This window comes from Macrobrachium nipponense, chromosome 40, assembly GCF_015104395.2.
Source record: "Macrobrachium nipponense isolate FS-2020 chromosome 40, ASM1510439v2, whole genome shotgun sequence".
In the NCBI taxonomy this organism is placed as follows: domain Eukaryota; kingdom Metazoa; phylum Arthropoda; class Malacostraca; order Decapoda; family Palaemonidae; genus Macrobrachium; species Macrobrachium nipponense.
Window position 1 is genome coordinate 30,175,958 of NC_061101.1, and position 27,717 is coordinate 30,203,674.

A 27,717-nucleotide genomic window follows, 5' to 3' on the forward strand; every position below is an offset into this window, starting at 1 on the left:
CTAGCAGTGACCACATGCTGATTCCTTCCAGAACATTCACTACCCCCCTCTTCCAGCACCGCTTCTTTGAGAAGGCGAAACCACAGTGTTCATACGCAGAACAAACCTTCAGTATTAACAATAGGATAATCTAGTGCCAGCTGGAAATTGGTTAAAAACAATCAAAGATTGTTAAGTAAGGAATCTGTGACATCTGGCAACCCGTAGGTCAACAAGGTGGAAGTTGGTCACCGACCAAGCTTAGGACCTTGTGACGCATCAGTCTTTCTTTAACCACCTTAGAGAGTAGACACATTACACTCCTTCCCAAGCTGGTCGCCTTGTTTGCCCGTTATTTCTTTGCTTTTTTAGTGTGTGTGTCTGTCCTGTAATCATAGATTCCTCCAAGGGTTCAAATCCCCTTCAACGTATATGTCCAGGAGTTTAGGGATTTTAATGTCCCAGGTTTTTTACTAATTGTGTTACTGATCCCCCATTCGACTTGTAGTAGGGTTCGTGTGCACTTTTGTACTGTTGCTAATCCGTGCCTGGAATGTCGTTCATGGCATATATCTTGGTGGAGTTCTTTAAGGAAAGGGATCAACATAAGGATGATAAAGCACCGCTCGAGTTCACAATTGCCTTCCACTCAGTTGTCTCCGGAATCTTCTGGGATGTCTCATAATGGACATGTGAGTGATGATGATGGTCGAGGATGTAAAACGCTTTGGGTCCAAACAACCCAATTCCATTCCCTTCCTCCCATCCAATTTCCCCAAAAAGCTTTTACTTTGGCAGAACAAGTCAAGATGGAGAAATATGCTGGTGGTTGTGACCTGTCCATCTCGCAGATTCCACAGCTAATTGTTCCTAGTGTGGAGAGCAATCAGAGGAGGGATACTGGTAATCAGCTTCTTGAATATATATAAAAGTCTCATTTCAAGATGGAAATGGCCTGCTCTGTGTTAGCTATAGTTAGAGATGAGACTTCATGCTATCAATAGCTCTTCAAAATGGGCATTTGAGAGACCCCTCCCACTGAACCAGGAGGTCAGGAAAGACCTATGATGGTGGTTAGATGACAGAAAACTCCTGAAAATAGTTCCCTTGTCCACTTCTCCTTTAGATATGCTCCTATTCTCAGATGCCTTGAAGAGAGGATGGGGGATTTGGCTTAAAGGGGAGTCTTAGTCTGGGTAGTGGATGAAGGAACTCGTCTTATGCATCAGTGTTTTGGAAATGTTAGCTGTGTGGCTAACTCGGTTACCATGTCAGGAAATTTTTTTAATTAATTTATATTTTTCATAGCTAACAAACCTGAGGTTCTTAACATTAGAATACTCCTCTTGCACCAGCTGGAAACTGGTTACAAACAATCAAATAATGTAAAGCAAGGAATCTGTGAAATCTGGCAACTCATATGTATATGAGGTGGAAGTTGGTCACCAACCAGGCATAGAAGCTCATGACAACATGGTCTGTCTTTGAACGCTGGGCAGTTTGCCCGTCGGTAGAGCTGTCAGCTCTGGGCATCTCAAATATGCTAGCAGACCAACTTGGTCTCCAAGGTCAGGTGATATGGAGTGGCCTCTACATCCCTAGGTAGCAAAAAGACTGTTCGACATAGGGAGTTATCTCTTACTCTATCTGTTTGTGACCAAACTGAATGAGAAACTTACAGGCTTTTGTGAAACAAATACTTTAGCAGGCCAAAGAATAAGAGAAAACTGTCATAAAAATTTGCAGGTCAAAGAATAAGAGGAAACTGTCATAAAAAATTACTATCTATTTATGGTTACCTGATTTTGTTTTGTAACTACTATACTTATTTCTTTCATTTTTATTGCAAAATTACACAAAAATAATAGCATGAATACAACAGGTACCAGTGGAATATTCAAATTTCATCAAAAGTGTTCTGGTTCACTTATAGAGTGGCTGGATCATTATGTGAAGAGAATAATGGCAAAAAAGTCTTAAACATAAAAAAGATAAATTCAACATAAAGAGGATAAAATGGTACAAAGTAAATGAAATTTAAATTTCTTAGAATTTTTGATGTGTGCATGTTGCGCACGTGCACCGTTATGAAAAAATATGCTATAAAAAATCTGTTCTGTAATGTACTTCACCTGAACTAAAATAACGTTGCCTTGCACCATTGAAGAAAGCAGGAAGATACTGTTCTAAAACACCAAGGGTAGTATTCCATTCTTCTGTTATTCCAATGACAGAGTATTCATATTCTGCATGAAATTTGGCTTTCTGCAATGCATATGGTTCTCCACGCTTTCTGAAACAATAGAATCAAGGCCATAGTAATGTGTTATACAGAATTTTAAAGTTCTTTGGGAACAGAAACAGAATTCTGAAAGGTCAATGAGCAATGTGAGAAAAAAAAATTTTTTTGAGAATATTATTGCATCATAACATCTTTGACACCTGTTAAGAAACCATTAACCTGTCCAAATGCAAAATACTTATTCCACGAATACAACTTTAATCCTATGTACAGAATTCTTTGTGAACCAGAAATGAATTAGACCTGAACTTACCTCCAAGATCATAAAAAAGACAAGGTCACTGCATTACTTCATTTTTTATTACTATACCATCATTATCATTAGTTTTAATATCTATTTTCATATAGGTAACTTACCAAGTACGAAATTACATAGCTATTAGTTTAATTTATTTGCAGCAGTTTAGATTCAAATTTTGCAGTAGCAACATCAATATTCTGTCTTCTGTGTAGGTGACCCCAGTCTCGCCTCTTAACAAGAGGGTTAAGAACAACTCGGCAGACAATACCAATTCTGTTTCTGAGATTCCTGGTGATAACATTGTCGGCAGCAGTTGTTAATTTTTTGCCAGTTATTTACTAGACTTTGGTATCCAAACCGAAACTAGTAGCTTCAGCAGAAAGATTCAGGATGAGTTTTTCCTAGTTTTGTTGTTTCTTAATGGATTAGTACATCAATAGTTCGGTTTTACTTAAAGCAGAATTGCAGTAATAATTGATTAACTATCCCTTGCCGAGCAGCAAACTATACTGTAAACATTGGTATGTCGAACCGATATTTGATAGACAAGTAGTGTAATGATGTGTAAACATTGCATTAGCTACCATCTTTGAGTAGCGTAGTAGGGTAAACTGCATTAGCTACCATCTTTGAGTACCGTAATAGTGTAAACATTGCATTCATTACCAAACTGATTTTGGCTTAATTTTATTTCTGCAAGGGACTTCTTGCAGGATTAGTATTTATTGTTTATTAAGAAAGTTCTGATGTAAGTTTTCACCATTTCCGCTTAATAGCGAACTCGCAGTCTATTGTTTGCTACTGCAGCAAATTTAAACTCTTATCACCATTTCCTTTGTAAAATTGTTTAAGTGAAAGGGTATAATACAGCAGGAGAGAATTTCTCGCGGCGATGGGCTTTCGGATGTAATTTTTTCACCATTTTCGCCTAATAGCAAACTTGTAGTCTATTGTTCGCTACTGCAGTAAATTTAAACATCTTATCACCATTTCCTTTGCAAAATTGTTTAGGTGAAAGGGTATATAATATAGCAGGAGAGAATTTCTTGCTGAGGTGGGCTTTCGGAGGATGGGCTAGCCGAGAACTGTATGAGTGTTAGTCTAGCAATGCCTACGCTAGCTTTTGGTACACTCAGTAGTACCTGCTTCACACCCCATTATGTTTCCACGGCAAAAGAAACGTTCTACCTCTTCTTAAGCCTTCAATCCTTGAATATTTCATATTCCATCTATACTTTGCAATCCTAATTATATGATATCCTCCTGTAAAACATTTAAATAATCTTGTGTAATACCCTAATGAAGTCAATACTGTATGAATTAAACTTCTTAAAACTAGATGACTTATGTGAATGAATGAACAGGGGGGAAAGAAAGACCAGAAGGATGCAGTCTGTTGGAGATACATCCTGATGGCCCCCCAAAGTTCACTGATAGGTATCTCCAGCATAAGAGGAAGGCAAGGGAGGAATAGTGAAAAAGTAAGAATGAGCCACATTAACTAAAAGACTGAATCCTGAGAACAAAAGGAAGGCCCACTAAAGACCAATGGTTAGAATGACTTGCTTGGAAACAGCAAGGGAAACCAGGAATACTGTTGGTTTATTCCAGGAAAGGAGCATCCACTAAGGACTCATAAGGTGGCCAGTCCAAACAAACTGGGCAAAATAAAAAATGTTCCGCAAGTTTAAGCTATGGTGTAGGAAGACTGGAGATAGAGAAAGAGCTTTTTACAGTTTTTTGGATGCATAAACAAGTAGGCTAGCATAAGAACAGAGGCTTCGAGTGGATGAGAACCCAGTTCATCATATCAAGCAACAAACTACACAAGATTTCCATGGTAAGGATCAGTGGTAAAGAACCTGCAAGGGGTGGTGATAGCCACTGCAGCTACCTCCAGGTCATTCTCTCTTGAGATTACACAAGATAACCTCCATGTGTGAAGGTGTAATCATTGAATGACTTATGAAATTGGAGGTGTAGCTCCTTTAGGAGTCCCTTCCAAATGGGAAGAGCCTTGGGGTTGATCATGATGCAGATCAAGTGATCTGGAAACTACTCTCACTGCAGCAAAATGGAGGGATAAGAATCATTCGAGAGTTTTCTAACATTCGATGTTCATTTGTTCAAGCTCTTGAGAATAGTACATTGGTAATATGGCATCCAACTAAACTTCCTGAAGGTTCCTGTACACGCATCAAAGTAAGTGAACCATGATGCTGCAGATTTCTACTGTTATCAGATAAGGAGGATTCAACTATGTTTCTTCCTGATTCCTTAGTTTGAAGAAACTGCCCATAGGTATAAGAAGAAGATGCACTTGTCCTCCTTGACCGTCCCAAACTCATTTTACATGAGCACCCAACAAGTGCACTCCCCAAGTCTTTGTCTGAAGTGTCCAATAACAGAAGTACTGGATCATGAGTTATCAACAGATTCAGAAAAGCTAAAGCCATATAGTAATAAACATTATTTACTCCATGTACTGGGAACTATCTGGGCATTGCACAAGCTATAATAGTTGAAATAGCACAACCTGAAACAAGGCACTTACATAAGTTGTTACATCTACTTTTGAAAAGTACTGAAAAGCTGGGTAGGCTTTCTTTGATACTAGATCTAAGAACTGTTATTGGTTACCAGTATAAAACAGTTCATAATTAAACGGAGTATAAATTATAGAGTACAATATATGTATTCCAATACTGTAAAGTTCTGTTTAATTAATTTTTTTATAGAAAGTTCAGTTTGGTTGCTGTTACTTTTGCTTTATGATTAAGAAACATTCATAAAATGTGATCAGGAACAGTGACAGTAAAAGGAAACCAGTTTTCATCTTTACACAGTATGTTTTAATTAAATTACTGAAAAAGGCTCATTAATAACTTACAAGCAATATGAATGCTGACCACAGATGAAAGGAACAGCAGACAGAAAATCATCAGTACCCTCTTTCATGGAACATTCGGGGTCTTCATTGAGTACACACTCCTCCAATTTTTTCCAGTACCATGAACGACCTATAGAAAAGAAATAAAATTTATTTAATGAGGATAAGACAATAGGTAAGTACTTTTATAACTATTTTCCAATCTAATTATTTATTTAATTTTCATTCTTAAAGTAGCCCCCATGATCTTGACAATAGGCAAGTACTTTTATAACTATTTTCCAACCTAATTATTTATTTAATTTTCATTCTTAAAGTAGCCCCCATGATCTTACACGGCCTGTTTTGCTTGCTCAGATAACCTCACCGTTAAGAAACAGATTTTTATGTTTTTTCAGGGCACTTCATTTCAGTCTATTATTCAAGATTACGAGTGAACAAAACATTTCCATGGCAAGAATACTTCATAACATTTACATGAAAGCAAACAACCTTGGTGCTTGGTTTCACACTGAAAATTATAAAAATATCTAAGAAACACAGTAGTCTGAATAATCAAATTCCAGATAGCTGGTGTTATTTTCTGATAATATGCGGTAACACATTATGAAGTTTGTACAGTATTTTCCAAACAAATAAAATACCAATAAAATTTTGGTAACAAATATACAAATTATCAAAAAATTTTATAAACTTTGTGCAAAAGTAATAATTTACAATTACAGGTCAGACACTAGCCTTAAAATATTATCAAGTTATATAATAATAATAATAATAATAATAATAATAATAATATACTTTATTAAAAGTAATGGCTACTCAGCAGCATTACACTTGTAGAGATTCTTCTCTATTTCCGAATAGCGGCTTTTTCCGTGCTACTTAGACAGGCTAGTAGAGCGCCTATGGAGGTCATGATCAAATACAGAGTCAAAATTGGTGTATATATTTGAATTTTACAGATAAACTATGATACCATAGTTATCAAAGTCATTAACGATATATATATATATATATATATATATATATATTATATATATATATATATATATGTCTCTCTATCTCTCTCTCTCTCTCTCTCTCTTTCTTGAAGCAAGCGAGCTTTCGTCGGGAGCTGCCAGACATCCTCGGGCTGGGAAGCTGAGGGTGGACTGATCTTGAAACGGTGTCCGTCCTCGTTTTTTATTATTTGGAGTTGACAGCAGGGGGTCTGCCCCATGCTGATCTACTATTGGCTGGTGGCGGTAGGTCTTTCGTTTTCATTGGTGGCTTGGACCGGGTCTCAAGCCACTTTCCATGCCGTTTGATGGTTTGGCGAATTGTAAGTCCTGCAGCCGCCTAGACCTCCTTAGCGGCGCGGTTACGTCGATGGGCGTTTCGCTATGCTGCGGGACGTCACGGCTAACTTGATTATGATTGGCTGCAGGAGTATCTCGTTCGGGGGCGTTGTCTTCCGTGGAGTTGTCGTGCTGGTGGTGTCATTGTTGGTGGCAGGTCTTCTCATACTCGTAGGGAGGAGAAATTCTTCCTGCGTCGTATTTAGTGTAGGTTTTACTTGCTGGATGAGAAGCGCCTCCAGCAGGCGTAACCGACGGGCATCAGGGGCCTTCCCGATGATCTTCGTGTTTTGGATGATCACATCCCGGGAGATGGCCTCTTGATGTTTGGTGCGTGCGTGATTTTTGATAGCCCCCTCTTGGGCGTGGCATGAGAGTCTCTTCGACAGGCGCATGGTAGTCATACCAACGTAGGCGCCGCTGCAACCGCAGACTGGGCATGTATACTGGTACACCACATGCGTCTGCTTCAGGGGGTCTCGTACCGTGGGAGAGTGGTTATTTTTCATAATAAGGTCGCACGTCCTCCGATTCTTTGGTAGTATAGCTAATTAAGTCGATATTTTTGGTGTCGTCGGGCGGGGAGGGAAACATTTCAGAAATAATTTTTTTGACTGAGTCCTCTTCTTCACGGTAATGTGAACTCATGAAGGCTTTATAATACAGCTTGATATTATCCTGGGGGCGGGGTTGCGGGCTCTCACTACCGTACCATTTCTCCAGGGCTGTACGGACTTCTCTGCTTATTATTTATTTGAATACCCGTTATTTACGAGTACTGGGAGGCGCGGTCGAGTTCCTGATGAGTGTCCTGCCAGGTCGAGCAGTGGAGAGGGCTCTCCTGATGAAGGCCCTGACGGTCGTAGCTTTGAATCTGGCGGGGCACTCTCTGTCACCATTGAGGCAAAGTCCTAGGTTGGTTTTCTTTGTGTAGACGGAAGTACGGAGGCCGTCTTCCGTCTTACTCACAAGGACGTCGAGAAAGGGGAGCCGATCGTCGGTGCTGTATTCAACCGTGTAATTCAGCACGCTGCACTGCTGAAATGCCTGACGGAGGGCTTCTACCTCATTCTCGGCGCGACTTGAACAAAGATGTCGTCGATATATCGTCCATATCTGCGGGTTGCTGCATCCTAGCGAAGACTCGTTCCTCCACGGTTCCCATGTAAAAGTTAGCGAAGAGTACCCCAGTGGGGAGCCCATCGCTACGCCGTCCTTTTGGCGGTACATCTGTCCTCGGTGGCCCCTTTCTCCACCCACCGAGGACAGATGTACCGCTAGCAAGTAAAACCTACACTAAATACGACGCAGGAAGAATTTCTCCTCCCTACGAGTATGAGAAGACCTGCCACCAACAATGACACCACCGAGCACGACAACTCCACGGAAGACAACGCCCCCCCGAACGAGATACTCCTGCAGCCAATCATAATCAAGTTAGCCGTGACGTCCCGCAGCATAGCGAAACGCCCATCGACGTAACCGCGCCGCTAAGGAGGTCTAGGCGGCTGCAGGACTTACAATATCGCAACCATCAACGCATGGAAAGTGGCTTGAGACCCGGTCCAAGCCACCAATGAAAACGAAGACCTACCGCCACCAGCCAATAGTAGATCAGCATGGGGCAGACCCCCTGCTGTCAACTCCAAATATAAACGAGGACGGACACCGTTTCAAGATCAGTCCACCCTAGCTTCCCAGCCCGAGGATGTCTGGCAGCTCCAGACGAAAGCTCGCTTGCTTCAAGAAAGAGAGAGAGAGAGAGAGAGATAGAGAGAGAGAGAGAGAGAGAGAGAGAGATAGAGAGAGACATATATATATATATATATATATATATATATATTATATATATATATATATATATATATATATATATATATATATATATATATATATATATATATATATATATATATATATATATATCTCATCTATCATTAATGACTTTGATAACTATGGTATCATAGTTTATCTGTAAAATTCAAATATATACACCAATTTTGACTCTGTATTTGATCATGACCTCCATAGGCGCTCTACTAGCCTGTATAAGTAGCACGGAAAAGCCGCTATTCGGAAAATAGAGAAGAATCTCTACAAGTGTAATGCTGCTGAAGTAGCCATTACTTTTATAAAGTATGCTTGAGAGAGGGTCTGCTTCCTAAGTACTAATAATAATAATAATAATAATATTGCTGATCTAACTTACTTGCACCAGGTTTTTCTCTTTCCCTCCAAGTCATCTCCATCTTAACCCTCTGTTGGTCAACTCTCTTGAAGCGAAAATATGAAATAAATTTTTCCACAGGGTCTCTTACCATGGTTATGTAAGCTGGACGCAGTGTTACATATGCACTGCAAGGAAATAATTAAATCACTGAAACCTTTGAAATTGTTATACTGTACTGCTTAACTTTAAAAGTTTCCTAAAAATTTTATGTTGAGGACCACAGTACTTATCAAAGTATAAAGCATGTAAATGACAAGTAAATGTTGAACATCAATGACAAGGGACAGTGAAATTTACCTTAATAGTATTTATATTTTCCAATTTCATATATCTAAATTGTACTTAACAGCCTACAGATCCAAGTTATTCCATGTATAATGAAAATTTGCTGCTGCCAGTCAATTTTGGAGTGCCTGTTTATTCATGTATAGTGTTTATTGTTTATTTTCTTTGTCATCTTCATGTGTACATTGTTACACTTGTTTTTTTTTTACATAAAAATATCAATCAGTGAATATGATATTGTTAGAATACAATAAAGTTTTGTACATACTTACCCGGCAGATATATACTTAGCTTATGTCTCTGACGTCCGACAGAAATTCGAATTTCGCGGCACACGCTGCAGGTAGGTCAGGTGATCTACCCCCCTGCCGCTGGGTGGCAGGAATAGGAACCATTCCCGTTCTAGAACCAGATTTTCTCTTCCACCTGTCTCCTGAGGGGAGGCTGGGTGGCCATTCATCGTATATATCTGCCGGGTAAGTATGTACAAAACTTTATTGTATTCTAACATATCATTTTTGTACATGCAACTTCCCCGGCAGATATATACTTAGCTGATTGACACCCTTGGTGGTGAGTAAGAGACAACTATTTACTGAATAGACAGGTAACAACATACGTTGTAGGTAATAAAATAAATAAACCTTGGTTCCTACTTTTCAGGCGGAAGATTCCATGGCTAATGCCTAGGAATCTGCTTCGCCTCAAGAGCCTCAGCGAGGATGTGACCTATGGCTAAGAGTTCTTGTGGGTCTGTCGATGGGGTCTTATCCATTTACTCGACAGAGCCTCTTACATGACAATATGCCTATGCCTAGTGGCATAATTAAGGAGCACAACACCGATCCCGATCACCTGATCCTAGCACGAGTTTTTAGTGCTTAAGTTGAAAAGAGTTATCCCCAAACTCCTTTCAAACAACCCAAAGAAAAAACACGACGTTAAATAAAATTTAAACTCACTAGTTAAGTATCAGTATCGGCTCCTATCCCAGCAATGTATCCGCAGGACAAGTATCAACCAAGAGAGAAGGATCTCTCGTAGGTTATCTTGACATCCTTCGGATAGTGGGAAGTCAACACAGAGTTGCATCTCCCGTATTGTGACAGCTAATATGTCCTTATGACATATTGTTAAGGAAAGAACAAGAATTCGGAAAAGCTCGCACTTCATGCGCTTTTAATTCTCAGCTGTTTGAAGGAATCATCAATGCACTTATCAAGTGCTTAGGAGATCACATTGTCTCAAAGAAGGCCAGGGCGTTCTTTGATATAGATCTCTTCTGGTGAAGCCTGGAGCTTGGCTAGCGCTTCGTGCCTGGCAGGTGGAGCCTAGCGCCTGTCTAGCGCCTCGCGCCTGGCTGGAGCCTTGCGCCTGAATGGCGCCTAGAGCCTGGCTGGAGCCCTGCGCCTGGATGGCGCCTCGCGCCATGGATGGCGCCTCCGCGCCTGGATGGCGGGCCTCGCGCCTCCCCTTGGCTGGCACCTGATTGGCTCCTCCCTCCTGGCTAGCGCCTCGCGCCTGGAAGGCGCCTGGAGCCTGGCAGAAGACTTCATGATTACTGTTCTATGAGTCTGCATGCCTCAAGAGTTTCAGCGACGGTAGGGAAACCTATGACTGACAACCTTCTGGATCAGTCAATGGGGGTAGCCCGCTTACACGACAGAGCCTTATCCGGATAGTGCCAATGGGGGCTGACCCACTTACATGGCAGAGCCTTACCTGTATCATATCAATGAACTAGCCATCTTACATGACAGAGCTTTAGGTTTCTCTTTACTGGAAGGAGCCTTGCGCCTGGATGGATCCTCAATCCTGACTGGAGCCTAGCCTTGAAGGAGCCTGGCACCTGGATGGCGCCTGGCTGGCTTCTAGAGCCTGGCTGGCTCCTAGAGCCTGGCTGGCGCCTCGCGCCTGGCTTGGCTCCTCCACACTTGCTGGAGCTTCGAGCTTGGAAGAGTCTCTAGGCTGTCTGGCGATGTCCACATCGGACACTCTTATATCAGTCCGATTTGTTCGCCTCTGGCGGATTTGCGCCAGGTTGGAGGCCCGCTCCTTCTCAGTATCCGACCATGACAGAGTTCCTTGGAACTGTCCGCCTCTGGCGTTTTTCGCCTGTATTGGCATTTGGCGCCTGGCTGGCGCTACATTGTCCGAGAGTCCTGAACAACCACATAGTTTATCAGGAGACTCGAGAAGGGTGGAAGAAATTCTTCCCCTTTGAGCTTTTGGCCCCTGGCAAGGGGAGGTGATTTAGTCAAGCTACATCCAGTAGACGACAGGATATCTAACAATACGAGAGAGAAGAGTCTTCCTCCTGGCCGAGGAGATCCTTCGTGAATACTTCCTTTGCTAACGAGATCTCTTCTTACATGTTGATGAGGTTCCTCGTTGCACGAATCATTCCCTATCCTTGCCCGAAGGAAGGGAAGGAGTCTGGAAGTCAAAGGAGACTCCGAGCTGAAATTGGGCGGAACCCTGATTTCTAGCTCTTATTGTATCCTGCTGAATACCTTCTGGGAAGCATTTCGAGCCCTCATCGCACCCCGAAGACTCTGTAGGCAATAAACGTTTAAAACCATCTCTTCTTCTGTAGATGAAAATGTAAGTACCCTGCCTGGGCAACGAAACTTCTATCTGAAAGCGTTGCGTCAGGAATAGAGGGTTTTAGTTCTTTTGCCAGACATACTATGCTGGCAAGAACCCATTGCCGAGTCTCCATTGAATCTGATGCGAGATTCCAATGCACAAAAAATTCACTTGTCTTCTTGGTCGTTTAGGGCTAAGAGAAACAAAGAATTCCTTCATAAACTTTCTCAAAGAAGTTTGATGAGGAGCAGCTCCATTTTGTCGGAACACGGAATCTGTGGCCACAAAAAGATCCATTCAAAGTACATGCAATCCTACTCTTGTCGAATTGCGGTATCGTATAAGATCCTGAAGATCTTAATCCTCTGTTATCTCTAATTCCCCTTGTAGAGACAGAGTATAGCCTTTTACTGCGTTCTTTGATAGCAGATATATACATAGGTGATTCTTCCCTCTGAAAGTGAAGAAAAAAACCTGCTATGTGGTTCACAGAGATATCGGAAGAGGACAGTTTCCTCATTCCATCTAGCACGATCTGCAGCAATTCTATGTCTTAGCCATGACTATTGTCATTTACCTTGAAAAATCCTCTCATTCATGTCCACTTCTGGCAGTCCCTGCACGCGGACAGACGCAGAGTGGAGAGGTTTTTCAGGTCTATTTATAATAGATTCTGATAGAATATCCAGATACTCTTGGAAAAGCCTTACGAAACATGCTGTGAGAAGAACGTGACTTCTGTGAATCCAACCTCTCTAAGTCCAAAATGAGGCATTCATCCTCTCTTCCTTTGATGCCCATTTATCTTAATATCTGTTTAAGAATTTATAACTAGGGAAAAAAGACTAAAGTTTATTCCCCTTCTTTAAATTAAAGATGTCGTATATTGCTACCTCTCTTGGTTCGAGGAAAAGGAAGCAGTCTATAGGAAGCCTGTCGTCTCTACCTTGCGAAGAGATCTATGAAGACGGACTTTCCGCAGGTTCTCACAACTCTTTTCAATAAATGTTAGACATACGTCAACAGTTATTATCTTCGATCGAGAAGGTTCTCACGGACATGCAAAATCTTGCATCGAACCTCTTAAGGATCGTTACGTTCCGTGTCTGTTCCCAAACCCAAATAGGTTCTCTTCTGTTAACGCGAACAGGGGCGAAAAATGAGATTCTCGATGCTCTTTGCGATATGAGAGAGTCGTGGAATTGGGCTAAGTGATTAAAATAAATAATTCATCATTCCGACCCTTTCCGTTAAATTGGGTAACGAAATCAGGAACGAATCTTCCCGTTACCGAGCTGCTGTCCGAGAGGCTACTGGACTCTTAGGTTAATAAACTCGCTAAAATGAGAAAATATCTTGGATGGTGCTTCTGGAGCATTGCGCCAGGCTGGCGCTTCGATGCTTTGCGCCAGGCTGGCGCTTCCTTCTAGTTTCTTTTAGGTTATGTGCCGAAACATCTGTGGCCTTTTTATGGTACCCGACATCCTTCACATGTTAATTCCGTCTTAGTAGGAAAAAACTTTTATATACGTAGTATAGTCCATTTCAGGGAACAACTTCTGCACTAAGAGAATGTTTACCATCCGACTCACCCATCTTCTCTTGAGCAATATCCGATTCTAAAAAGGTTGTGTGCGTTTCTCGAAAGGATGAGAGAATTATATTATATCGTGCTCTGCCGTATTAGAATCCTTTATAATACTGTCACATTGTGGTAAACAGCATTTAATCTAGGAAAACTTTGTAAGGATACTAGGAATTCTGTAGTTAACCTCGGTATGTCCTTAAGACTTGACCTACCGTAGTCTTAAAGTGAATTCTCTACTACATTCATCTTTGCTCACTAAGCATGTACTCTAATAAGCCATGCTTTCGTAAGCATGAAGCATTATATAATATAGAGTTCCGCTGCGTTAGAATCCTTTAATAATGTTACCTACGGTAAACAGCATTGAAACTATGGTAGTTTTTATTATAAAATAAGGGGGTTTCACACATACTTACCGAACAATTACATAGCTATACGATTCTTACCTTACGGCAGTCGAAATTCCAAATTTCTCGGCGCTAATTGGCGCTGCTGACGTGTATGGTGATACAACCCCGCCCACTTTCGGGGATCCCCGGTACTACTGAGCTTTGCTTTGCTTGACAATTCGTTTAGCCGCCCCGTCCATCTGTGGGGAGGAGGGAGGGCTTTAATCATGTAATTGTTCGGTAAGTATGTGTGAAACCTATTTTATAATAAAAATACCATTTTCAACATGAAACTTACCGAACAATACAATAGCTGAATCCACATTACCCGGCTGGTGGGTAATATGGGACTTTAAGTGGCAAATAAGAAAAAAAAACTCACATTGCAAGAATGTTGTAGTAACCTTACCTCGTGAAGAGCAGTGCAGGAGAATACTGCCTCTGGTCGGCGGCTCTCATCACTTGTAGGGAACGTGGCAGTAGTGGCCAGGATCGTTCCTACTACTAGTGGGGTATTCTGCAACCATGGAGGTTCACCGATGGTTGATCAGGATGAAATAATATGCGCCCTTGCCCTGGGCTGTGACCAGATTAAAATAACAATCAAAGACCATCACCTACACAATAACCATAAAAATAATAAACCAAACCCTACCATAAAAACTGGCGGGTACTCCTGGTACCGTGTGACCCAGGCTTCCCCAAACTCGACCACCTTCCTAATCAAGACGAAGAGATAGTCAAAAGGAAGGGGAATTGGACCAAATCCCCCTATGCTTCCTTTCCACCCAACACCATGCCCATCACCGACAAAGGTCCTAAACGACAAACAATTATCAAACGTTGCTTCCACATCCTTCATAGGTAATGGGAGAGCGAAAACCGATCTCGACCTCCAGAACGTAGCTTGCAAAATAGATGCTAGCGACGTATTATGTCTAAAAGCCATGGAAGTCGCTACTGCCCTAACCTCGTGGCTTTAACTTTACACACCTGTAGAGTCTGATCTCTTACTGACGTGTGCTTCCTGAATCAGGCTCCTTAAAAAGAACGAAATTGCGTTCTTAGACATAGGAACGGCTCGGATCTTTAACCGAACACCACAATCGTTCGAACTTCCTCTCAAAGCCTTTGTTTTATGAATATAAAATTTCAGTGCTCTCACCGGACACAAAGAACGTTCTTCGTCCTCTTCTCCTACTAATCCTGACAAGCTTCGAATGGAGAAGAAACGAGGCCATGGTCTCGAAGGATCTTCATTCTTCGCTAAAAAATCCTGAGTATAGGCACACACAGCTTTGTCTTGTGTAAATCCTATCTCTTTACTCATTGCTTGCATCTCGACTGATTTCTACCAGCTGAAAGCTAAGGAGACCTAGAATAACGTCTTCGTTAGTAAGATCCTTCAAAGAAGCCGAATTAAGAGGTTCAAAATTCGCTTTAGAGAGCCAGGACAATACCACGTCTAAATTCCAGTCCACTATACCTGGTCTCCTTGTCCTAGTGGACTCAAAAGATGTCAATCAAGTCGCTGATGTCCCGAGTATTAGATATATTTAAGTTTCTATGTTTAAAAACTGATGCCAACATAGATCTGTATCCTTTATTGTTGAAGTCGATAAACTTCCTAACGTCTCTCAGATTATATTCAAGGAAGTTTGCTATCTCTTGTATAGAGGTTTTAGAAGAAGTTGTGTGACTTTCTCTGCACCAATTTCTAAAAACTCCCCATTTTGACTGATAGAGTTTGGCCGAAGAGGCTCTTCTACAGTTAGCAATAGCCTCTGCCGCTCTTCTTGAAAAACCTTTCGCTCTGACCAGGTCCCGGACAGTCTGAATCCTGTCAGAGCGAGATACGACAACCCTTGGTGATTTCTGTCGAAATGGGGCTGTTTGAGTAGCGATGGAATTTGTGGCAGAAGCCTGGGGAAGTCTACTAACATCCTCAGGAGATCGGGAACCACTCCTTTCTGGGCCAAAAAGGAGCTATTAGAGTCATCGTAACGTTCTGGTGACTCTGGAACTTGTTTAATACCTCTCTGATCATCGCAAATGGTGGAAATGCGTAAACATTCAGACCTGACCAGTCGAGAAGCATTGCATCCGTTTTCCAGGCTAACGGGTCCGGGACCGGAGAACAGAATAGAGGAAGCCTGTTGTTCCTGGACGTTGCAAAGAGGTCTATCGTTGGTTGTCCCCACAACCGCCATAGATCCTGACAAACTCTGATATCCAATGTCCACTCCGTCGGAGAACCTGGATGCGCACGACTGAGTTCGTCTGCTAAAACGTTGAGCTTCCCTTGCACGTACCTGGGGAAGAGAGTCACTTTGTGCGCATTCGCCCACAGAAGAAGATGCTTCCGTCATTCTGTACAGGGAGAACGAATGTGTCCCTCCCTGTTTTCTTATATATGACAGCGCTGTGGTGTTGTCCGAGAACACCGCAACTTTCTTCCCTTCGACTAGAGGGGTGAAACTTTGAAGCCCAAGAAAAATTGCTTTCAGCTCTTTTATGTTGATATGAAGACCTCTCTCCTGTTCCGTCCAGATACCTGATGTCTTCTCTTTCCCCAACAGGCTCCCCATCCTGAGTCCGATGCGTCGGCATAAAATTCTAGCTCTGGATTCGTTCTTTAGAGGGACAAACCCTCCTGAGCTCTTTCCTCCGACAACCACCAACGAAGATCTTCCTTGATTTCCTCGGAGATCGGAATAACAGTCGAATCCGGTTGAACTTTCCGGTCCCAATTGGCCTTTAGGTAGAATTGTAGCGTCCTCATGTAAGACGACCCAAGTGTAACAAAAGCCTCCACCGAAGCGAGAGTCCCTAACAGGCTCATCCACTCCAGAGCCGTGCAGGACGAGCGGTTTAACAGCTTCCGTACCGTCGCAAGGAGGGAGACTATTCTCCTTGGGGAGAGAAAAAACCCGAAACAAAACTTGTGAGTCCAGAATCATCCCCAAATATGGAATCCTCTGACTCGGTACTAACTGTGACTTCTCTAAATTCATTACTAATCCCAGTTGCTGTGTTAATATTAGTGTCCGATTTAAATCCCTCACACACTGGAGACTGGAGTCGGACCTTAGAAGCCAGTCGTCCAGATAAAAAGCAATATTGATTCCCATCAAATGTAACCATCGACTTACCGGGGCCAGGACTCGAGTAAATACTTGTGGGGCTGTCGAAAGTCCGAAACAGAGCGCTCTGAACTGATAAACTCTGCCGTCGAAAACGAACCGTAGATATTTCCTGGAGCTCCGATGAATAGGTACATGGAAAATATGCATCTTTCATGTCCAGCGATACCATCCAGTCTCCTGGTCGAAGAGCTGACATAACCGACCGTTGGTTTCCATACGAAACTTCGTCTTCAGAACAAAGATATTGAGAGCACTCACATCCAGGACCGGCCTCCAGCCCCCCGATGACTTGGGGACAACGAACAGCCTGTTGTAAAAGCCCGGTGAGATGTCTTCCACTATTTCTATGGCCTTCTTGTAATCAGGGCTTTCTACTTCCTTGGCAGAGCCAAAGCTCTTTCTGATCCCTGCGAGTATGCTGTTAAGGCGATGGGAATACTCGACAGTGGTGGATCTTGCACAAACAGGGATCACATAACCTTCTCTTAATACTGTGATAACCCCACTGTTCCGCCCCTCTTCGACTCCATTCCTTTGCCAAAACAGGCGGAGTCTTGCTCCTACAGGTGTGTGAGGGTAAAAATTTCCCTACTTGTCCGACTGTCTCGAGGGTGGTTTCTTACTGGTTTGTGGCCTGTGGACGCAAATTAGCCTTGGTCTGGGTTGCCATCTAGACTTTCCTCCGCGAAAAGGTTGCTTCTGAAGAGGTGACCCTTTAGCTCCTGTAGGTGGTGTCTCCTTGGGACGTCGGGTCGATGAACGAGTCAATAAAAAGTCGTGCGGTAGACTTTTCTCTAGATCGCGGGAGAACTTGCTGAATAACCTGTTCAGGGAATAACTGCGAACTTACATTAAAGGCGCAAAACATGAGAAGCCAACACTTATGGTTAGAAGTTACTCCCTTGGAGGTGAAAGAGCACCAAAGTTCTCTCTTTTTAAGGACGCCCAGAGTAAAAAGAGATGCAAGCTCCCCTGAGCCATCCCTGACTGCTTTGTCGTCGGCACGATAATACATCAAGCCAGTCTGTCGCCAAGCTATCTTCCAGAGACTGACAATCCTCTATTTTCCTTGCTAATGCAGCAATAGTCCAGTCTAAGAAGCTGAAAACTTCTATTACCTTAAATAGGTTCTTAATCAGGTGGTCGAAATCAGGCGAAGAAAAGAAAATTTTCGCCGACGAAAACGCTGTCCTTCTGTTAGCATCCACCAGACCTGAGAAATCTCCTTGGGCGGAGGCAGCGACTCCCAAAGAGGGTAATTCTCCGGTAGCATATTTATATGTCTTCTGTAACTTGGACGGTGGGACAGCGAAGGCGGCTTTACCAGACTCCCTCTTCTTCTCCAGCCACTCTGCTTCTTTGAAGACTCTTTTCGCCGACTGCGAAAGCACCAGTTTAGGTAGACTCGCCGAAAGTACTTTCCTATCCTTAACAAAGGTAGAAGGAGGCGAAAGATAGAGGAGCTGGCTCGAATTCCGTATAAGAAGCCAGCAAAAACTTCATTAAGTTGGAGTGGGAAGCAGAAGCCGCTTTCGACTCTTGTTCCGACTGATCCTCCCCATCCGACATTGTCGACTGCTTGGCTTCTTCATCCGTATAAGATTTAACTTTCTTCAACGACTTAACTAAGTCCTGAAGCTGTCTCAACGGTTCCAAAAAAGCTTCTTCTTTGTTGTTGCATCATCTCCCGGATGGTGCGGGCGAAGGAGACAACTTCCTTGATGAAAACTTGCGAGTCGAACTCTCTCTCTCGTTAGCTGGCGAACGAGTCGAAACTTTCCTTGTTTCAGTCGGCGAGACAAAACCATGCGAGTCCGACACTGATTACCTCGCGAGATCGTTTGCGAACAGCACCCACCCGAACCTCTACTAGGCGAAAGATACACAGGGTTCAAAATTCCCTAAAAGCTACACGAGGGTTGAGGACTCTTTTCCCTCCCTCTCTTCACAGGTGATGACGAATTATCCAATGGTACTGCGCGCCGTTTTTTTTCAACGGCGTGGACACTTCACTCCACTTCTTTCGCCTGGTATCAGGCGAACACACCTCCGAGTCCGACGACAAACCTACACCAGACACATCTACACCTTTCAGTGGTGTTCTCTTTACAGAAATCGAGTCGAAATTCACGACTGAGTCGACGGCCGCCCGTGGGCAAACCCCTCCAGTCTCCCTTCGACTCACGGTATGTCTTCTCCCAGGTGCTGGGGAGCGGGACAGTGACCTCGGTCTAGAAGACGTGGAGGGACGGACAGCCGCCTCCTCGGATACGACACTTGCACTTTTCACTTCACCAGACTAATCACAAATTCACGAAAAGATGTACCTAAATCCATGACAGATTTAGCAAGCAGCTCAAATTTCCTATCCATCTTATTTTCTAATTGGGCAATGGTGTCGGAATCAGAATGCATGGGGAACCTGAGCCGGAATTAGTAAGGTGTACTGAAGTAGGAGGACTATCAATAGGAGAGACGTTTGACAAAATAGGAGAAGACAAAGCGGGCTTCTTTGCCTCTGATGGCAAAGGAGTTGACTCTAATCTAGCCCTACTATCAGCCCTAATGGCTGCCTTTCTTTTCCTATCTTTTTCCATCTTATCAAGATGAGACAAAAAAACTCTTCCATCCTTGATCATCTAGATCTTCACATTCATTACATGTTACGCTCTTTAGTACACTCTTGCCCCCTACATTTCAGCACTTCGAGTGTGGGTCATAACATAACTTGGCTAATCTAGTTTTTTGCAGCCTTCGCTGCACCTAACAGATGATGACGAATAAAGAAAGCAGCTAAGCCGTCAAACACAAAAAACAACCAAGAAAATTGTACTTCACCAAAATCGGGTGTCAAACAAAAATGGCGAACAGTTGACTGCAGCGAAATACACAGTTTCACCGTGGGCGGCAGAAAACGAATTGTCAAGCAAAGCTCAGTAGTACCGGGGATCCCCGAAAGTGGGCGGGGTTGTATCACCTACATGTCAGCAGCGCCAATTAGCGCCGAGAAATTTAGGAATTTCGACTGCCGTAAGGTAAGAAGCGTATAGCTATGTAATTGTTCGGTAAGTTTCATGTGTGAAAGTTGTAATATCTTTCTTATTGAAAGCTTCTTAGCAAAAGGCAGACAATATTTTATTATGTTTGCTTAACTATCCCCTCAATCCGAGGCTAAAACCGCGATTGTAGGGGAGAGACACGGTTAGTTATTCCATCCCGCAGGAGAGAGACATGTAACCGACCAATCATGACCGACACCTACATGGTACTGCGTTGGTCTAAGCGATTATGCGATAGCAGTCTCCGTTAGCCGTCTGGCCTTACTCTTCCAGAGTTGCCAGCTACTCCATTAAATAAAGGAATCTTCTAAAATTATTATCGAACTTCAGGAAGTTCTTATTAATGCATATTTAAGCGAAACAAGACTTCGATAAATCTAGAAGCTAAGTAGGTGTTGTCTTAACAATCCCTTTAAGCGTAGTCCTTCCTAGGAAAATTCCTGGAAGGATACTGGTAATTTGAGTTGCTCAGCAAAGAAGTAACTACGGTATGTGCTGATTTGCCGTATCGTATTCTCATACAGCAGATACTCTACTACCTTCTTTCCCTGCCGAGGCAGATAGAGAAAGGCAAAATTTTAACTATCTTCGTTCTTTTCGTTAATAGAACGATAGAAAGAGTATATATATCTCCTTAAGGAAGGAAGTTAATCCAGGAACTCTTTAAATCTTCGTGATTTCCTCATAAATCGCGGAAGAGACAGAATTCCTGTTCATCTGTAGGGTTTACGGAAGGAAGAAGATATTTCCTATCCGCCATCATACCCAAACGTCGATGAGATTCTTATAAGAAAACTCCCAAAGCTCTTGCCTCTTCATAACGAGGGAAGAGCATGAATGAAAGAGAGAGTCCGCATTGAGAGGAACGCCAAACACAGGAGTCTTCTGAATAATGAAAAAAATGGCTTCTCTTAGTATCAGAATCCTTCTGGCACAAAAAGCGACGGCCGCCTGTGCGACATCTTGCACCTTTGCCAGGGAAAGTTGCTCAAGTTAAAAACTCAAAGAGGAGCCTCGTGACTGACCTCTCTTCATAAGAAGATTTGGAATATTCTGGCGCCTGGCTCCTTGCGCCTAGCGCCTGGATAGTTGCCGCGCGCCTGAAATGTTCCGCACGCTAGAAAAGGAGACTCGCTCCTGGAACGTTCCGCTTGCGTGGAAGGTCCCGTGCGCCCTGATAGTTCCGAGCGCCTACTAGACCCCTTTTAGAAAGAGCCTCTTGCCCGGAAACGTTCAATGGAAGGATCGTTCTGATTGCCACTCTACTATAAGGCTCCTTGCTCTAGCCGTCTGTTTTTCTGGCGCAATTTGCGCCAGGCTAGCGCTTCGTAATTCTTCCCCTTTCTTTGAAGGCGCCTTGCGCCAAGAAAAATTTTCTAGAACGCAGCTCGCGTTTGGTTGTAGGAACGCGGCTCGCGCTAGTCGTGTTTGCTGGAACGCGGCTCGCTGCTGGCTGCTGGAACGTGGCTCACGCTAGCTTGCTGGAACGCGGCTTCCTGGCTGGCTCTTGCTCAGTGTTCTCTTAGTTTTCAGAGAATGCGCTAGATCATCCAAACTCCCAACCATATACATTCTTTGTCTTTTCGGATGTAAGATGAAGAGACGCACTTTTTTAATGGATGCCTTTTCAATGGTTATCCTTCCGGGAGGCAGTCTGGGACGCTCATACAGAACCTGCCGAGGGGACGCCTGACCGTGGGGATTCTCTGAAACCTCCTTACGGCTTTCGACATTCCTTTCTCCCCCTGGGCTTGGGAGCTTGAAAGAGGTCTAGGCCTAAGAGCGAGACAGAGCCGATCAGACGCACCCTCCACTGCAAAGGGGAAACACTAGTAATCACTCTTACCTTTTAATAGCTCGCATTTTGAGCCACAATCCTCGTCTTCAAATTGCAATTATGAATTTGAAGTTTCTGCGAAGTAAGAAGGTGATGAGGATGCAACACTACTAGTACTGTTAATACTCTAATTGCTCGTTAGTACGAGTATCCAAAAAACTTTTAAAAGAAACGTATCTAGTTACATGCTTTACTGACTCCCTAAAGTAGGAAGTCAGTTATTTCATCAATCAATTTCTAAACACTTATTACAGTATTAATGAATAAATATTAATATTTCCCTTTCTTGCAAACTATGTGAGTGTCTACCGAAAATTTCAGTAGTTACACGTTATATATTCTTAGAAATTTTCGAAGCCAAATTCATAAAAAGTTAATAAAAGCGTATGCCGAACCAAAGACCCAGTACTTCCCTGCAAAAGACAGCCCACCCAAGATCGATGGCGATGAAAAACGAAAATCAAGTCAGGAGGTAGCAACAACATATGTTGACACTACCGTGACAGAGAAAATCTGGTTCTAGAACGGGAATGGTTCCTATTTCCTGCCACCCAGCGGCAGGGGGGTAGATCACCTGACCTACCTGCAGCGTGTGCCGCGAATTCGAATTTCTGTCGGACGTCAGAGACATAAGCTAAGTATATATTCTGCCGGGTAAGTTGCATGTACAAAACTTAATCAATAATAATAATAAATATGGTAATAAATACAGTCGACCACTGGATTTCACAGAGGATAGGGACCACAACCCCCACAAATAGCTAAAATCCAGGAAACACTACACCCCTCTAAAAATGCTTATACTTGCTTATTTTAACAGTTTTATCATGAAAAATGTATTTTGTATATGTAACTCATCAAGTAATTATAACTATACAGTGTTCCCCGTATTCGCGGGGGATGTGTACAGGGACCCTGCAAATAACACAAACCCGTGAATAGTTAGAACTCCCCTCTAAAAATGCCCATATCTGCCTATTCTTGAAAGTTCAGATGCCCTATGTATACTTAAAGTATCATCCTACATCAAATATACCATTGAATTGGTATTATTAATATCATTTCAAAGTCATCTTAAACATTTTAACATTAGAATATAAACAGCCAATAACACAGAGGGAGAGAGAGAGAGAGAGAGAGAGAATAACTCCTTACGATGTCAATAGATTGAAAGGAAACTTCTATAGGCGACACTTATTTCCCCTACCATAAATACATATATCTATTCCAGAAGGGAGAAAGAGAGAGAGATAAAAGAAGGAAGAAACAGAAACACTAAATGTAAAACCCCTTATGTAACATTCTACATCAAATTTACCTTAAATTATTATCATATTAATGATAGAATCTTAGAGACCGTATCAATATAATTTCAAAGTAATCCTAAACATTAGTACCCTTAAAGGTATATACACATACATACTTCTAAGAGAGAGAGAGAGAGGAGAGAGAGAGAGAGAGAGAGAGAGAGAGAGAGAGAGAGAGAAGAGAGAGAGAGAGAGAGAGAGTTGTCCTTACAGTATTTAAAGTGAACTGGAAAGATTATTGTATTTAAAATACTCACATATGAATTTTGTAATTACATTTATAGTATTATTTATTATACATATAGTATTATTATTGGAAAATATTAATAATAAACTTATTACATACATGTACCATAAAAAGTATCTCCTCAGAGAGAGAGAGAGAGAGAGAGAGAGAGAGAGAGAGATTGCATACAAACCATTAAATTCGTTGACCATTGTATGCACTGTTTACTTGACATGCTTGACAGCTTCCCAGCTCCAAGCGTCACTGGAGTTTACGAGAAGGTAGGGAAAGGGATACAGAAAAAGACAAAGGGAAGAATTTTCATTTGAAATTAGTTATTATTATTATTATTATTATTATTATTTGAAAATATTAATAAAACACATGATCTACCATAAAAATTCTCTTATCACAGTAAGAGAGAGAAGTTATCCTTACGTAAGTGAAATGGAAAGGTAATTTTTATCTCTTTAAAATACTACCACATACAAAATTTGTAATTACAATTTTATATTATTATTATTATTTTTTTTGGCTCTATCACAGTCCTCCAATTCGACTGGGTGGTTCCGGGTTGCATCCTACCTCCTTAGGAGTCCATCACTTTTCTTACTATGTGCGCTGTTTCTAGGATCACACTCTTCTGCATGAGTCCTGGAGCTACTTCAGCCTCCTTTAGCCTAGTTTTTCTAGATTCCATTTCAGGGATATTGGGATCGTGCCTAGTGCTCCTATGATTATGGGTACAATTTCCACTGGCATAATCCCATATCCTTCTTATTTCTATTTTCAGATCTTGATACCTATCCATTTTTTCCCTCCCTCTTTCTCTTCAATTCTGGTGTCCCATGGTATTGCGACATCAATGAGTGATACTTTCTTCTTGACTTTGTCAATCAACGTCACATCTGGTCTATTTGCACGTATCACCCTATCTGTTTCTGATACCATAGTCCCAGAGGATCTTTGCTGATCGTTTTCTATCACTCCCTCCCCAGGCTGGTGCTCGTACACTTATTACTGCAAGGTAGCTGATGTTTCCTTGCACAGGCTCCAGTGGGGGGCTTTTGCCACTGAATCATGCCTCTTTTTGTACTGGTTCTGTGCAAGTGCCAGGGATTCGCTTGCTATGTGATTAATGGTTTCATTTTTCGTATTGCACTTCCTACATATGGGAGAGATGTTATTTCCGTCTATCGTTCTTTGAACATATCTGGTTCTTAGGGCCTGATCTTGTGCCACTGTTATCATTCCTTCAGTTTCCTTCTTTAGCTCTCCCTCTGTAGCCATTGCCATGTGTCATCGCTGGCTAGTTCTTTAGTCTGTCTCATGTATTGTCCGTGCACTGTTTGTTGTGCCAGTCCTCTGTTCTGTCTGTCATTCTCCTGTCTCGTATATTTCTGGGTCTAAGTCTACTTTTATTAGTCCTTCTTTCCATGCACTCTTAGCCACTCGTCTTCACTGGTTTTCAGATATTGTCCCAGTGCTTCTGTTCTCGATTGTTGACCACAGTAATCGATACTTAGTAGTCCTCTCACCCTCCTTCCTTTAGTGTTATGTATAAGTCTGTCCGTATTTGCTCTTGGGTGTAGTGCTTTGTGTATTGTCATATGTTCCTGGTTTTCTGATCTATGCTGCGGAGTTCTGCCTTCGTCAATTCCACTATTCCTGCACTGTATCTGATTACTGGCACTGCCCATATGTGTTTATGGCTTTTTATCATATTTCCGGCGTTGAGTTTTGACTTGAGTATCGCCTTGACGTCTCTGGATATATTCTTTCCTGATCGTGTCCTTCATCTCTTGGTGTTTTATATCCCCTCCTTCCATTATTCCCAAGTATTTATATCCTGTCTCATCTATGTGTTTGATGTTGCTCCCATCTGGTAGCTTTATCCCTTCAGTTCTCGTTACTTTGCCTTTTTTGTATATTGACTAAGGCGCATTTTTCTATTCCAAACTCCATCCTGATTTCCCCAAGATACAATCCTTACAGTCTGGATTAGGGTATCTATTTCCTTGATGCTCTTTACCATACAGCTTGATGTCGTCCATGAACATCAGATGGTTGATTCTGTTGCCTCTTTTTTCTTGAGTTGGCCGTACCACCGGCATTTTTTATTATATTATTATTATTATTATTATTATTATTATTATATTATTATTATTATTATTATTATTATTATTAACAACAGAAAATATCAATAAACATTTTACATACTAGTACCATAAAAATTCTTTCATTCAGTAAAGAGAGAGAGAGAGAGTGTGTGTGTATCTCTCTGTTCTCTCAGGAAATAATTATATCGCTTCCAGCGAAACAGAGGGAGGGAGTTACCACTATGACATACATATCCTGTGGCAAAAGGAGAGAGACGAGAGAGAGAGAGAGACGAGAGAGAGATGAGAGATTGACCGGGAAGAGAGAAGAGAGAGAGAGAGAGAGGAGGAGTTATCCTTAATTAAAAGTGAAATGGATAGATTATTGTATTTCTTTAAAAATACTATCACACAATATGAATTTTGTACATTACAGTTTATATTTATTATTATTATTATTTTAAAGTATTAAAAACAAATAGTACATGTAGTATAAAAATTCTTGAGTCTCAGTAAATAAGAGAGAGAGAGAGAGAGAGAGAGAGAGAGAGAGAGAGAGAGAGAAATTGCATGAATGGCGCACTTGGTGGCAACACAACAAGCTCCTCCCCCTCCGTCCATTACTTGACATACCTGACAGCTTTAGTACCTGGAGTTTGAGGTTTCCTTCATTCTTACATAATTTTTCAAATTTATAAACTAAAATCTTACTAATTCACTTTAAATATTTTCTTTAATGAATGATAATTATTGCTGTATGCATTAATATATTTGAAAATAGTAAATCAATTATGTTTATCATACAAAAAAACCATACATCTCTGTAGGAGAGAGAGAGAGAGAGAGAGAGAGAGAGAGAGAGAGAGAGAGAGAGAGAGAGAGAGAGAGAAATTGCATGAACACTTGGGGTGGCAACAACACAACAGCTCTCCCCCTCCGTCCATTACTTGACATACCTGACAGCTTTAGTACCTGGAGTTTGAGATTTCCTTCATTCTTACATAATTTTTCAAATTATAAACTAAAATCTTACTAATTCACTTTAATATTTCTTAATGAATTGATATTATTGCTGTATGCATTAATATTATTTGAAAATAGTAAATCAATTATTTATCATACAAAAAAACCATACATCTCTGTAGGAGAGAGAGAGAGAGAGAGAGAGAGAGAGAGAGAGAGAGAGATAATTATTTTTACTGTGATATCATTTAATCTTATAATACTTACAATACAGTATTAATCAGTATTAATATTTGAAAATTAGTAAATCATTTTGTACCATAAAAATGCATTTAGTCATGAAAGTAACATCAAAATACACTTTGACAATGTCTGACACTAGTTTATTATCAACTCAATCACAGCAAAGGATGTAATATGAGATTGACTTCATTGAAGTATGACATACACACAATTTGCACTTCATGTAAGGGTAAGGTTTGTTCACCTTCGTTAATGTGTGAGGAAGTCACAGACTGGGATACTAAAAAATGGAAAGTTCTACTTCTCATTTAAATAAGATAGAAAAGGACAGAAAGAGAAAGGCTAATCTTGGGCATGACAAGAAGACTGCTAGTCAGAATAAGTATATACGTATTAACCTACCTGTCTCTGTACCTGTTATGTCTCCTATTCCTTCTCCAGTCTTAACACTTCAACCCTTACCTAACTCCTTCGTTGACACCTTCAATGCCACCGCTGCTTTGGAGTCGAAGTTAGAGTGAAAATTTGACCGTAAATTCGTTCAAAGATCTAATGGAGAAGGTGAGTAAGCAAGGTGTTGATAGTACAAGTGAAGTGTTAGTGAAGGAGCTGACTATCCATTTCAAAGCAGCTAAGAGAGATTCTTCAAACAGACGTAAAAGTGTTAGCACATCTGGTACAGTGACTTCTGAGCACTCATTGGCACCCATGATTGCTATACCCCACAAACCTCCAGTACATTTTGTTCCTCTCAAGCGCCCATTAGCGCCTGAACATGTCACGGCTTCCGAGGGGCTAGCAGTGCTCATTCATTCGTCTTTTCAGGAGCTTCCTGTAGCACCCGAGCGCCAATTGGCGCCCACTTCCCTGGATGTTTTAGAACTATCTGTTGCACTCGTTTCTTCTGCTTCAGCTTTTAAGCACTGTCAGTCTGTGTCATAGTTGGCTGTAGATCCATCTTTGGATCCTATTGAGAAGAGGTTGGATGACATTTTCGAGGTTTTGAA

General features: G+C 41.7%; 1 protein-coding gene across 6 annotated transcripts in view; it reads right to left on the minus strand.

The window, feature by feature from the left end:
- Positions 1–27,717, minus strand: part of LOC135212056 (heparan sulfate 2-O-sulfotransferase pipe-like) — a 441,937-nt gene that overhangs the window by 1,718 nt on the left and 412,502 nt on the right. For all 6 annotated transcript variants that reach the window (XM_064245393.1, XM_064245391.1, XM_064245392.1 and 3 more), the window contains 3 exons: positions 8,959–9,104; positions 5,413–5,542; positions 2,112–2,272 (listed from right to left, as the gene is read on the minus strand). In XM_064245393.1, coding sequence (XP_064101463.1) covers positions 2,112–2,272; positions 5,413–5,542; positions 8,959–9,104 — 437 coding nt within the window. The remainder of the gene's footprint in view (positions 1–2,111; positions 2,273–5,412; positions 5,543–8,958; positions 9,105–27,717) is intronic.